The 14,107-nt window shown below is 51.9% G+C and overlaps 2 protein-coding genes across 4 annotated transcripts in view; one reads left to right on the plus strand and one right to left on the minus strand.

Moving 5' to 3' along the window:
- Window positions 1–122: 122 nt before the first annotated feature.
- On the minus strand, window positions 123–6,713 carry ETV7 (ETS variant transcription factor 7). Its single transcript, XM_080367304.1, has 8 exons — window positions 6,573–6,713; window positions 4,478–4,595; window positions 4,026–4,190; window positions 3,649–3,756; window positions 2,473–2,655; window positions 2,028–2,170; window positions 1,590–1,690; window positions 123–925 (listed from the first exon to the last, which is right to left on the minus strand). The coding sequence occupies exons 1-8, from the start codon at window positions 6,576–6,578 to the stop codon at window positions 814–816; spliced, it is 936 nt and encodes a 311-aa protein (XP_080223430.1). The 5' UTR covers window positions 6,579–6,713; the 3' UTR covers window positions 123–813.
- A 530-nt stretch (window positions 6,714–7,243) lies between these two features.
- Window positions 7,244–14,107, plus strand: part of KCTD20 (potassium channel tetramerization domain containing 20) — a 30,904-nt gene continuing 24,040 nt past the window's right edge. Inside the window, exon 1 of one of the 3 annotated variants that reach the window (XM_080367258.1) lies at window positions 7,244–7,337. The gene's annotated coding sequence lies outside the window, so the exon portion shown is untranslated. Of the gene's footprint in view, window positions 7,338–7,797; window positions 11,006–11,069; window positions 14,049–14,107 lie in introns of those variants that run through there. The other 2 variants (XM_080367259.1, XM_080367262.1) reach the window with 2 other exon arrangements.

Genomic DNA, 14,107 nt, shown 5'->3' on the forward strand with positions numbered 1-14,107 from the left:
GGAAGGGTCCAGAGCAAAGGCGGGGGGCAGAAGGATAATTTCTGCCACGGTGCAAAACTGAGGCTGGAAGGAATTCACCTTTCCCCATCAGGCATGAAAACACAACGCCGCTTCACGGCATATTCATGACCGGCTGTGTTTCTTTTCACGTTATTTAATCAGCTAATTATAAAAAGCATTGCATGGAGGGGAAAGGAGTTAAAAGGAGACCCAGCTTAGGGCATCCATGCAGCCTGGAGCTCCAGCCACACCTGATCCAGGTGGATACGGCAGCACGCTCCCACCCTTAATCGCTGGAGCAACCCCATGGGAGCCGGGGAGATTACAGTGCACGGCGCATCCGCAAGGTGAGTCCGTCCTCGTACCGGGGACACGGCTCAGACGCGGAGCAGCGGGTTCATTCCTGGGGCCACTGCCAGCTGCAAAAGCACTTCAGGAGCTGCCCGACCTGGAGCACGTGCTCCAGCGCTCTCTGCTCAGCACAGCCCGCTGTAAGAACAGGGCAGTCTTTACCAGCAAGTCTGAACCTTAAAGACAAGCAGCAAAGTTTACAGAGCAAAAATATCCCATGGGCAGCAGAGGAGCAAGCAGGCCAGCCCACACGCTCAGTGTGCTTTCAGTGCTGGGGGACAGTTTCTGGGTGTGTTTTGCTAAGGAAGCCCCAGAGATGTCACAGCTTTGGCTCAGGGCAGGTTCTGAAATCCAGGACCAGTTCTGTGGCCTTGTATCCACCAGACACCAGAGCCACCGGCACTTCCCAGCAGAGCCTGAGTCTCTCTGTGATGCGCTGCAAGTGCCACCTTCAAAGATTTCCTATGGCGAAAGCTCCAGTGCATCTTCTTGCAAGTCTTCCTGGTCCTCGCTCTCCAGCTGCTCCAGTTTGCTGGATTTCTCATGGATGATCTCCCCAGGAGTCTTCAAAAACCTGGAATACATTTTTTTAATGTCTTTAAGGGCGTGTCCAAAAGCAGCCCCAAACCAGGCTGTAGATGCCGGAGCTCTTGCCCTCATCAGCTGAGCTCTGGAGCTCACCAGAGGGTATCTCCAGCCCTGGGCTTTGCTGAGGACCCCAGCTCGTGCTTTGCACCCAGGATACACCAAGCGTGGGGAGACAAAGCTCAGCGCTCACCAGCCCAGAGCTGGCATTTGAAGTCCAAGCTGGTCCCAGGGGAGCAGCCAGCACTGGGAACAGGAGGCTCCTGACTTATTTCCAGTCTGGCTGGCTCCTCCGTCTGGAGGTGGACTTCAGACCTGCTGGCAATGGGGGAAAGGAGGGACCCTCCAGCTTGGGGGAGCCTGGGGAGTCCCTCCAGCACCAGCAGGACTCCAAGCACAGAGCAGATGGATGCGGACCCCAGGGCGGGTTGCTGGCCCGCAGCCCTGGAAGGGGCATCGGACGGACCTGGAGCCCAGGCAGCCCAGCTCCTGGCTCACACAGGACAGCCTGGGTGCAAAACCACCAGGCTGTTGCGTTTTCAGGGGAGGATCTTGCTGGATGAAGCCGCTGCCAACTTCTGGAGCCCACCGCCTTCCCGTGCCCCATCTGCACCGTCCCAGGCAGCTCGTTTCTCTGATCTGCTTCATCTCACCTGAACAACAGCTTCTGCCCTGGCTCCTTTTTGATGATGTTGAGTTTGTAGTAATGTCTCAGCGCTCGTGACATTTTCTCATATGTCATATTCATCCGGTTCTGGAAGGAGGAAAGAATTGGCGTGGGTTCAGGAAAAACAAGGACCTACACCTGGTTTGGGTCATCAAGGGGGACATTCGAGGTGGGTCCTGGGCTCTGCAGGCTACAGTGTGGGTCTCTAACCCAGGGTTGCTTCTGGGTCCACAGCCAGCATGGTTTGCTTTCCAGGGGATGGGAAAACCTCCCTCTTTAACCACTGGGAGGGTGATATCTCTCACCGGCCCTGCGCCCACTCTGTCTCACCCTTCCCAGTCCCTGTTCCATCAGCTTGGAGGAACAGGATGAAGATGCCATGTAGAAGCCCAGGAACGATGGAATTGTTCTCAGCTGTGTTTACCTTGTGGTTCCCCCAGAGCTGGGCAAGTCCGTTTGGGTTAACAACCCTGAACACCTTGGCTTCCTTGTCCGCCCACTTGATGTAAGGCTCATAGCGGCTGTCGGAGAGGAGCTGGTACATGTAATCCCACAGCAACCTGCAGTCTGAGCACCGGGCAAGAATAAATAGTCACCAAGCTCCCACCAAGGCACCTGTGCTCCAGCGAGGGTCCGATCAGCAACAGGATTGCACGTGTTAGCAATGATCATAAATATAAGAAGAGTGCAAAGTTCATGCACAGCACTTTTAGTGCTCGATCTCAAAAGGCAGGCAGGAACTACAGTTTTTCAGGTGGGGAAACCAAGGCAGGGAAGCACACACCGATGCATGGAATAAACGGGAGACAGATGGGCAGCCAGGACAAAGCACATCTCCCCAAGGAACCAGGCTCTAAATTCATATTTACCTGCAATTTTCCCATCCACTGGGGACGACAGGGTTGTAGAAGAGCAGATGGTGTCTGCCATGCACCTGCCCTCCGAGCTGTGACAGGAGAGGTTCAGTGGCTCCGCGTGTCTGCGGGACACAGGCTGTTCCGCACGATCCAGGCAGGAGAAACCAGCACCTGCCTCAGCGCTCCGGGCTGGCCCTGGGAAAAACAGCCCAAACCAATGCTGCGGTGCATTGTGGCAGGTCCCAGCTCTTCCAAAACCCTGAAGCAGGTGGGGAGGGACAGCCCGGGGTGGTTATCAGCCCAGTACCAGCCCAGGGAGCTGCTATGGAAAGCCTGGGGCATTCCTAAGGCTGGGTCAGCAGAAGGGCTGGGGGAGACGCTGAGTAGGGCGAGGGTGAGATACAGAGCTAAAGCCGGGATAGGAGAATGCACCGGAGCACAGGCATTCCTTTGTAAATTCTTGTGGAAGCTGAAGGTCTTCATCACCTTACACCTCAGCCAGCAAAAGAGCTCAGAAGAGCCCCCCCCAGAGCCCCTGAATGCCAAGCCAGCCACTGACCCCAGCCCACCCCCACCCCAGCTCCTACCTAGCCCCCCCGGGGGCACTAATAAGCCTGGCTGGCCCGACCAGCCTCTCCCCACCCAGTGGCCCAGAAGCTCTGTTTAAGCTCAGCCCTGGCTCCTCAGCCACAGGAGGGCTGGTCCCCAGCCAGGGCTATGCCTCTGCCTGGGCACTGACCCCCCTGACCCCCCCGTGATCTGCTGACAGACCCCCCAGTGCAGCCGTAGCCCTGCCTGGCCACCACAGACCCGCCTGGCCACCACAGACCCGCTTGGCCACCACAGACCCACCTGGCCACCACAGACCCGCCTGGCCACCACAGACCCGCTTGGCCACCACAGACCCACCTGGCCACCACAGACCCGCCTGGCCACCGCACACACACCCCACCACACACCCACCCACCACAGACCCACCTGGCGCTACCTAGTTCTGATTCTGCCCAGACCTGCTTCATCCCTACAAAATTCCTCCGTGACCTGGGCTTGGTTGGACCTGGCTGCATCTCCAGGAGTGTCCTGCTTGCCTTGCTCAGGCCGTGTGGGTTGGCTTCACACCCCAGATGTGAGCCACCCGCTGTAGCTGAGGGCAGGCGCCGTGTGATGGACAGCTGCCACTCATCATACCTTCCTCTGTGCTCCTGGCCTCCCTGAAGGGTGAGTTCAGCAAAGGGCTGCGCACCAGAGCTCTTCTTTGCGTCTTAATGTACTGGAGTATTTCATACAACACATCACCTGCGGGGAAGGAAAGCCTGCTCAGATCTGTATTATATCATCTCAGCTGATGGTGTTGCTTATGTTTCTCTGCTACGGAGTTATTCCCTATCCCAAAGCATTTGCAGTCCGGATGGACTAAAGGAAGGAAGAACGTTGTCCTTGCCTCCAGCACCCAACTGGCCAGAGCTAACGCCTGGTCTGCTGGGACCCACGCAGCCCCTCTCAGCAGACCACAGCTGGAGCTGTACTTGGAGGGTCCTCAGAAACACCCTTGCGCTCGGTCTAACCTGAGCTTGGAGCTCGGTGTCTGAAGTCATCCTTGGTGAGGATGCACAGGGCTTTGCCGTTCATTTCAAACTTGCTTTCATCAGTTTGCCGAAGGGAATACTCCTTCTCAGCCCATCTTAGCCAGTGGATCACGTCGTCCTTGCTCCACAGTGAGGGCTGGATTCCTGAAACCAGGGGCAGCCTCTGAAACAACTCAGTCTCCAGCTTCAGAACTGCTGAGGGGCAGGGTGGGACACTGGTCTCCTCCATCACCGAAATTTCCCTCTACATTAAGCACTCACAGGTCCAAAATGCCCCAAAGAGAAAAAAAGAACCATGATGCCTAGTCCATCTTGTCCCCCTTGACAGCAGGGGATGGTCCCTGACTGGGACACCATGGCTGGACCCACCATGTCCCACCCTGTGGGAACTCCTTGTTTAAGTAGTGTTGACTTGCTCAACATCTACTCACTCAGCCTGCCTGGAAGCCTGAAGATCTCCCCCTCGCTGGTGGGTGTGTGGCTGGCCTGGGATGGGGATGGTAACAAAGCTGCAGCAATGGGTCTGGAAGAACTGACTGCCATGTTACCCTGGGGAAAAGAGATCAAATAGATCAGTGGGGGGAAATTCCCAGCTCTGGTCCTGCCTTTGCTTTGGAGATGCCTCCACTGCAGTAAACACCGCTCCAGTGTTTTCTAACCAGTTTCATAGCAGCATGATGTGCTGTCTGCAGCTCTTCCACACTGGCTCTAGGACCTTTACTAGCCCCAGGATGAATCTCTGGCTGCCCAACACAGCGTTAGTAGCCAGAGATCCCCCTCTTTCTCCAGCTCTTCTCTTTAGCAGAGGTACCTGTCCTTACCCAAACTCTGGATGCGGGTTTATCCATCCCCACTGCCCCATGGCTGCAGGGAGGTAGAAGATGGAGCCAAGACCCACAGACCCTGCAGTACTCGTGCTGGCTCCTGCTTCCTGCAGCATCTTCAGATGCTCATTGGAAGCCCAGGGTTTTAGGACAGTGCTTCAGTTCTTTAGAGTTGTGGAAATAAAGCTGGTAATAGCACTTAGATTTTGTCTTAAAAACACTGTATGAAGAGTTCTCTCTAACTTTTTCCCCAGTAATCACTTGGACATAACTGGAAATAGCCATCCCACAGTTCAGGGAGACGCCAACCCATCTTGCTCACCTGCCATTAAGTCTCAGCTCCTCAAGAATTAGCCCTCCCTCTCGGTTGCTCATTAAGGAGCCCCTCCAGCCTCACTGAACTGGTGAGATGGGTCGTGCTGGGAGAGGCAGCCCCAGCACCTCTGCTGGGCTGAGGGTCAGCATCGCCCCTAACTCTGCCCCCAGGCTCCCACCCAGAGCATGTGAGCCAGAAGGCAGCTGGGATCCTGCTTGCAGCCCCATCTAGGTCTTGAAATATTACTGGCAGCCAAGCAGATAATGTTGCCTTTAAAAAATCTATTAACATGAATCCCAGCAATTTCTCACTTTCATTCTCTGGAAAATTAACAATTTTGCCTGCAAATAGTATTTTCTGAAGCGGTTAACAACCCTGGGCACTTCAGTACACTCTCAGGCAGATTTTTGGAGGTGGTTAGAGCAGCTAGCACTCCTTGACTCAGAGCCCGGGGTGCAGAAGAGCTGAGCCCCCGCTGAAAATCAGGGGTGAAGAAACTCAGTGTGCACTGACGGAGCAGGTGATGATCGGACACATCTTAAATGCAAAGCTGGCATCCCCAAAACCAGGGGTATGGGAGGCAGGAGCAAAGCACCCCATCCCGCTTGGGGAAAACGCTTCCTTGCGACCTGGGGGGTTATGGCAGGAGAAGGCAGCAGCTTGGGGGGAGGTGAGGGGTCCTTCAGCAGAAGGTCGAGGGTTAACAATCTGCCTGCAGGGACTGCTGGCTGTCCCTGGGTTGATGGGTTTAGCAAAGCAGTTGCATGAGGAAAGCAGAGAAACTCCAGTATAAACCCTGAACAGGCCTGATAGCAATGGGAACTGTCTTTCGGATTCGTTCTAAACAGCAAACTACAGGAAGAATAAAAGTGAAAGAAATTAGCGGTGTGTTTTGCCTAGAACTCCTCTTAAAAGATACTTGATTTTTCTCCCATCGGTGTGACTCTCTTACGACAACTTTTACAGCAAAACCAACACGTTTAATATTTTTCTTGCTCCTCAAGATTTCTAGGGCGTGAGACACATTCTGAATTTTTATTGCTTTATACCGATTTTATGTTCTTGCTTTTTTTCCTGCTTAGCTGCTTCGACGCGTTTCTGAGATGGCACTTCCTTGCTTCAAGAGGAAATATTGTCCTCGGAGGGGATCAAGTGGGAGAGCAGGAAAAGGATGGTGCAGACAGAGGTGTGGGAGCAGCTTTTGGCTCAGCCCCGGACTTGGGGGCCGAAGCCCCCCACCTGCTCCCGGCTCCGTGGGGCCGGTGGGAGGCGGGTGGGGGGTCACCCCCCACACACACACCGGGGCAAAAACTTGCAGCTTTTAATAGAGGGAGGAAAGCGGGGAGGGGGGGACACAGGACGGGGCTGGGGGCGGGCAGCTCTTACCTGCATCCCCGGTGGCGGTGGGCGGCCGCTGCCCGCAGCGCTGCGTCCCGGTGCTGGCGCTGCCCCGGTGGCCGGCGGTGCCCCGGCGCCCAGGCCTGCGGCCGTCGCGGCTTCAGCGCGATCCTTCCGGGAAACGAAATCGAAACGAGCCGGAGCCCCGGGAGGCTGGAGAGTGGCGGGGGGCAGCGCCCGGGGCCGTGTCGTGTGTGTCCGTCCCCTCCCTCCCGCCCGTGCCGTGGCCCCACGGATCCCCCCGCCCGGGAACCCCAGCCCACCCGGCCGGTGTGGCCGCCGGCACCAGCACAGCACCGGGGGACGCCGTTATCCCGGAGGTGCCATCCCGCCGCGGACTGGGGCACGGCCCCGCGGGCAGGCGCGGTGCCGGGGGAGGGAGGGCTGCCGGGGCACACCGGGGGCGGGGAGGGCAGTGCGACCCGTCCTTCCTCTCCGACCGGTGGGGCCGGGCCGGGGGGGCAGGGGGCGGCGGGGGATGCGGGGGGCGGGAGATGCAGGTGGAGATGCGGGGAGGGGGATGGTGGGGGGATGCAGGGGGGATGCGGCGGGCGCGCACCGCCTGTAGCACCGCTGGTCCCGCCGCGCCCCGCAGCGCGCCCCGGCACGCCCCGCCCCTGCCGCTCCCTCGGTCCCCATTGGCCAGCCGGCCCCGTGTGCGGAGCCAATCGGATCGCCGTGCGCAGGGGGCGGGGCTCAACGGCGGGATCCCGCCCTTCGCCCGCCTGAGGGAGCGGCCTCGGCGCGGACGCGGTGAGTGAGGCCGACGCGCGGGGGGGCGGCAGCGGCCCTTGCCGGCCCTCCATGGGGCCTGGGGGGCCTCCTCCGGCATTCCGTGGGCCTTGGGGGGGCTTTCGGGGCCTGCCAGGCCCTCCCTCTGCTTTGAGGGCGCCTTACGGGCCGGGGGGCTCCGGCTGTGCGGGCCGGGGAAGGGGCGCACTCGGGGCTCGGGGGGCCTTCCCTGCCCCCCGCGGGCACTGAGGAGGGCGTCTGGGGCGTCGCAGTGCGCTCCGCTGTTTTGTCTGGGCTTTGAAGGGGCCTGCGGGGCCGGGGAGCTGCCTTTCCCCTGTGGGCGTTTGGGGAGGTGCGTCTGGGCCGCCTTTGTGTGCGCGAAGGGGGGAGGGCCGTCGGGGGGGGGCGGGGAGCTCGCCTGGGGAGGGGGCCTCGGGGGCCTCTCCTGCGTTCTGCCCGTTTGGGAGGGGCCTGGGGCTGTTGTCCCTTGAGTCAGTGCTTCATCCCTGCGTCTTTGCTACCTTACCCCTTTCCCTGTGCTGTGCGGGAGGCCTCGGGGCCTGGGCAGTGACTCTGGTAGAGGCTGCGGCCTGTGGCCACCAGCCCCGCAGCAGGACCATCCCCTTCTTGGGGGGCTGAGTGGTCACGCTGCCCTCCTACGCGTGCTGTGATGGCTTTAGGTTTGAGGTCACCTTCCCTTCCCTCCCTCCTTTCAGGCTGCACGGTGCTTTGAAAAGGAGCAGGAGTTCTAAGGGGTTCCCATTAAACGGGTGCCATAGGTGAGACCTCAGCCTGCCGCTGCTCACAGGCATCTTTGTGTCGTGACTTTCCCTGTCTCTGACCCTCTTTGCACTTTCTCTGTACTGCTTTCTCAGTGACTTTAGGCTTTTCAGGGAAGGAGCAATAATACGCTAGCAATCTTGGGTATAAACCTGGGAGGATTGGTAGGGAGAGTGTTTTGAATTATTCTACCAAATCCTGTTGTAGTGTAGGTTATGGCTGGCTTTAAGGCAGAAAATTCACCTGTGCCTCCCTGTGCCTGCCTTATCCTCACTACAGAGTCACAATCCTTCCTGCTGGCGTTAGCAGCAATCACAAACTGTTAATGGGAAGGAGGCTGCATCTCAGGAATCCATGGAAAGGCCCAGTTCTCCCTTCTGGGGTGTGTCATCATTTACCCCAGTGTCTGGGCTGGGAGTCTGCACTGCTGACCATCACCTGGGTTTAAGCATTGTAAGTGCTTCTGCCCTCAGTTCACAGAAGCATTTTCAATGTTGTAAGCACCAACACAGTGAATTATTTGGCTCAGAAAACTCTGGGTTAGTCTGTTGTCGAAGCTGCTTGTAAGAGTTGTTATTAGTCTTCAGGCTGGCTTTACACGTCTTTATTGCAGTGGAGCAATTTTATTTAGGGAAGCAGTCACCTTTTGCTAAAATAAATAGACTGATAATGTTTACAACCTCCGTGTGCTTGTTGGTGTAACTGTCTATTTTACATATTAAAATCCACTTTAGAGGGTCTTCTGTGATCTGATCTTGTGGTTGAAATGGAGCAGTTTATGTAGACTAATCCTAAGTTAGATCTGTGCAGAGGACTGCGTCCAGACTTACTTCAGTTTATCTTAAAGCAAGTAAGAACACGTTAAAGTAAATTGTGCTGTCTCAGAAATAGGTGTGTGCTGAGTTGGCTAACTTGGCGTTTGTTTCAAGACAGATGTATTTGCAGCACGTGAAATGCTTTTTGACCTCTTTCAGTACAGTTTTTTGCTGCTAGAGTTGGAAAGGTTGAGTTTTGTTTGATTTGGGCTTAAAAGGAGTGCTTTTCTGGTAGGAGTTCATCACAACTTTATTTTTGGGGGAGCTTTCTGTTCTGTAGTTATTCTGTGTAAAGTTGAGTGAACTTCAGCAAGCCCGGTCAAGCTGCAGGTGTGTACCTGGAAGAAACTGTAGTCAAAAGGACCAAATGGGCTATTTATATACTGCTCAACGGTGGTGAGAAACAAGTTACAGCAAAGGCATTTGAGTTGTTTGATGTAGATCGCATGTACCTACAGGCAGAGAAAGCGATTGGGGTTTTGTTGGGTTAGGTTTTTTTTTTTTTCTGGAAAGGTTTTGTGACAGCTCTTTGAGTGGAAGGTAAGGTAGTAATTCCAGAGTCTCAGAAATAGGAAGCCTCCTCACTGGTCATAAACTTGCCAACAGAAATTTATCATCCAAGGCCCAAATAAATGTGGCCAGGTTTGTTGGATGTGTCCAGTATAAAATTACTCAACGTTGCATTTTTTTCTGCACTCCAGAGCTAGCCTTAATTGAGCTCTACACAGCAGTAGCCTTTGTTTCCTTCCCCAAAGTATTTTTAACCATCAGAATTGAGGAACCCTCTTACTTCAGGTGATTTGATCATAAATCTGATCTCACCTCAGTCTTTATGAAGTGCCTTCATGTCTTAGCATGCTCAGTCTTGCCTTCTTGGAATCCAAGAGGTTTCATAACTCCCTGCTTGGAGTTTTCTGTTCAGGATATTGTAACATTTTTCGTGTGGTGATTCAGTCTGTCTTTACAGGTCATGAGAAGCAAGAATCATGTCTGGTTTTATTAGTTGATGCTTTCAGCACAAAGTTTGGGGCATGCTAGGATGTGTTTGACCTCATCTTGAACTTATTCCATGTGCCCATGACAGGAAGCCAAGTGTTTTGTTCAGTGTAACAGCATAGTCAAAGGAAGCAGAGTATAATACTGTTTAAAAGTAATGCTATGAATGCCACTTTAAATATCTGAAAACCCGTAAGTAGAAAATTTGGGTGTAGAGAAAGGTAAATAATACTTCACCCTTTGTAATGAATTTGTTGTAAGACTACAGTGCTGTGTAGCAATTAACACCGCCTTTGTCCCCTTTTGCCAAAAGCTGTGATCATAAAGGAATATTGGCCAAGCATTAGGTAGTAGTGGTACTGTATTAATAATCGCATCACAAAGTTGCAGTCCTGTTATGAAAGTCTCTGCATGATGACAGGCTGACTCAGCAGTCAAATAACTTGTGAAAGGAGACTTGCAGAGCTACCTGAAATAGCACGTACCTGTGCAGTCTCTCCTAGTTACATGTTCTTGCCAAAGCCAGTGTCAGAAACTCTTCTTCCTACTAGAAAGTAAAATCCTGTTTAATAATGCAAAATGAGCCTCTGGAACTGCAGCATTCTGCTTAGAGGTCCCGGAGGAGGGTGTGGATAATGAGCTCTTTCTTTACAGGAAAAATGCTGAATTGGTGCCTCCTGATAAAGGCCACTTCAGCTGTCTAAAGGATCTCCTGATTTTTAAAAGAATTGCTTAATAGAAAGTAAATTTAGCTAGAGGATTGGTTCATTACTGGCTAATTTAACCCATATCCAGACAAGCAGCATAATACATACTTTTTCTGTGGGGAAATATAAAGGGATAGGGAGGCACCAATATATATTTTCTTCTACTTTCCTCATAAATAGCATAACCAGAGCTAATGATGAGTTCATAAATTACTAGTTTGGTAAAATTAACCTTTTCTGTAGAAGTAACGTGTTTACAATATCTGTTTTTGGGGGGGAACTTGGCCAGACTGCTGATGAAAGCCCCTCTGATCTTAGGTTTCTGATCCTAACATCCCCTCTCATTCCAACGTGACAGTCAGCTAGCACTTGTGGACCATCTTTTGTCAAGGTTAGTACAATTTTGGGTCCTTGGCTTTTGGATGGCCTTGCCATGTGAATTGTTGCCTATTGAATACTGAAAAATTCCCAGATTTCATCTTCGGTCCCGTAGCCTAGACTGATCCTATCTGTATTCTGAGGAGCTGAATTGCCTTCCAGTGCTTGTTTCTTACCAGTATCTGCATAGAGGAGCTGGGACTTGTAATCTAGACAGCTCAGGTGAGATGAATCCAACCCCGTGTGCTCCAGGGTAAATAGGGGGTGCTTAAGCACGCAGCCCCACTTTGTCCTGGAGAAAAAGCAGGCAACCACTGCTGCATGGCAGGGATGATACCTACAGGAGGGACTCGTCCAGCCTGCAGCATGGAGAAAGGCAGATCAGCAGCGTGAAAATCAGCACTGCAGTTTTGTGAGACAAGAACGGCTAGCAGCTGATCCCTGCTACAGCGCCTGACATCCTGATTTTGCTACCACACATTCCCCAGAGAGGCTCGGGCAGCTCACAGCTACGATGGAGCCCTGGATGTGTCTGTGCGTGGTGGGAGGAGAGGCCAAGGAGCAGTGGTTTTGAGGGTCGAAGGATATCCAGCTTTCTGGAGAAAGGGGTTATAACAGAAGAGCAGAGATGAGGAATACATCCTGTAGTCTCAGGTCTAGAAGTAATGGGGAGATTTTTTTTATCAAGACCTTGCTAGCCCGCACCCACAGAAATGGTGACTGGAATTCCTTTGCAGCAGACTGGTGACCAAACTAGGCTGGGCTGTAACACAGCAGAACCACAAAGGCAGAGCAGAGTGGGCTTTCACATGGGCGTGTTTCAGGAGTCTGTTACAGGGAGATAATTACAGGTGGTGTAAGTAACTGCAGTCCTGGGACTTGCCTATGTCTCATTTCATCACCTTTCGTGGCCGTTTACTCCTCCTGTGCCTTGTTCCAGTTCTGCTTTGTGGTCACGATGTGTCCTCTGGCCCAAGCAGAGACGGCGTGCTGGCCTGCTTATTTTTTGGCTCCACTTGTCAGAGCAGTCTTCTGCAGAGGGCTAGGACATTTCAAGGGCAGCTGTTTCATGAGCACAGGCCTGAAATTGAGAAGTAAAGTAAATGACTGTTAGTCTTAGAAGAAGCATCGAATATGGTCTTATTGCTGAAGTTCAGCATTTTTGTCTGTGATGGCCAGGGTTCTTTTTTCCCTGGCTTTTGCCCACAGAACAGCCTGAAATGTGCAGCTGTTAAAAATGATGTTAATCCACTGATTGCTCCTCAGCGTGGGAATGTTCAGTCATTGCATCAGTTTTGCTACTGAACACGCAAATATAGTAATACCCTTGTGGACTATAAACTGGAACAGGTCATATGTATCCCAGTGTCAGAGTGACTAGAGAGCTAGTCAGCAATTTACTGTGAGGATAGAAAACTACCTGGGATCCGATGCTGAAATAGCCAAAAGAAGCAACTAAAAGGGTGAAGAAAATGGAATAAAGGTAGAGAAATGAGAGCACAGCTCTGTGTGAATCGTCTCTGCCTTTGCAAATAATACAGATGAAAATTTATTAGTCATACTTTCAGTGGCAAAAGCGTGTATTACAAGAACTGGGAAATGAATGCAGCAACCAACTAGCTCTCACAAAATAGCACTGTGTCCCTGACCCGTGTGTTGGGACGTAGTAGTTTGCTCCATGAAATCAAAGTTTTCAGAAGGAAGTAGAGCTCAGCAGCCATAAAAATAGCAGAACTGAACCTCGTGCCTAATGCTCATCGCAACCAAGTAGCGCGAGAACAACGTGCAAGTCTGGTGGCAGGCTGCTTTTGTGACAGCAGTAAGAAACTGTATAATTAGTGATTGCTGCTACCAGATAATGCTTCTTGTATGTAAAGTTTTGTCAGCGTAGCTTTGAAAAACAGATGAGGCAGGCCAAAATAGCAAGGCCATATTTAATAAAAAGAAGGGTTTCCTCAATAAATGTAGTTGTGGGTTTAGAAGGTGTAGGTGGAGCCCAGCACTGTGGCTCACTGCTGGTCACATTTCCTGAAATTAACCTGTGACTCGACATGATGCTGTAGGATGTCCTGTTAACTGTCTTGATTAAGCACGTACTCCAACTTTAGCAATGTTTCTCAGTTTAATAATCATTGACGTTGTTTTTCTCTAAGTGCTATCTGGTTTTATAACTTGAATGACTGCAGTTCCCACTCAGGGTGTTCTGATAACTTCGAGAAACTGGAGTGAAAGGTCCACAAAGGAGGCGATTAGGGAAAAGGCAGGAAGAGAGAAACTTTGCAGGCAGCGGCTGCAGCAGCAGAGTTTCTAGTAGGACTGGAAATTTAGCTGGGTGGATTTTACAAGTCTCCCAGTTCATGTGCAGTTAGTATCATCTGCTAATTCAACATAACTGGAACAAAAAATAGGGGGGGAAAACAGAATAAGGAAGCTTTAACCTATGTGAAAGCTAGTTAATTTCTTCTTCCTCTGCGTGAGTGGATTAAAAATCATGGCGTTGCATAATCTCTAGCCATGGAAAAGGTTACGTCTGCCTGGAATGTTATCTGCTGTAGCAGTTGGTAGTTATGAATGAGTTCCCTAATCCATTGACATAAATGTTCTGGCAGGCGCTTGCAAACCTCCTTGTTGTCTAATGCTTTTCAAGAAGACTGCCCTTCGTCAGGTGTTAGTGACTGATACACGCTTGGGAGATGGAACTTCACGATAGCAGAGGCCTTTTATACAGATACAGTTTTTAGGAAAAGACTCTGTGTGTTGGGAAAGGAGTCTTTGGAGGTTTTAAAAAAGTTTGTCGTCTTGTAACTTTGTTCAGGAGGCCAACTAATGCATATCAAACAAATGTACGTTATTTAAATTTCAGTAAGTGCTGATTTGCTGTTACAGTTTGATTTGTTAAATCTATAGAGTCTCTCTACTACATATGGACATAATCTTTTTTCTTCTACGGGCTGTTTTCTGTAGGATCTACTTGTTCTTTCTCCTTTCAGACTGACAAGTTGCAAATATGAAAAAATCATAAGATTATTCAGTGATCTTCAAATCAGATGATTCAGGTATATTTGTGAAATGGGGTTAACTTTAATGTAAAGCACCTCAAAACCTCAAGTTTTTG

Source organism: Falco punctatus (assembly GCF_963210335.1).
Source record: "Falco punctatus genome assembly, chromosome: 17".
Lineage (NCBI taxonomy): Eukaryota > Metazoa > Chordata > Aves > Falconiformes > Falconidae > Falco > Falco punctatus.

What these genes read in the sequence shown, in the direction of transcription:
- ETV7 (XM_080367304.1), bottom strand. An exon ending in AGCTCTGGGGGAACCACAAG is followed by an intron (nt 1,691 to 2,027) that starts GTAAACACAGCT and finishes TCCTCCTTCCAG; the next exon opens with AACCGGATGAATATGACATA. An exon ending in GGGCAGAAGCTGTTGTTCAG is followed by an intron (nt 926 to 1,589) that starts GTGAGATGAAGC and finishes AATGTATTCCAG; the next exon opens with GTTTTTGAAGACTCCTGGGG.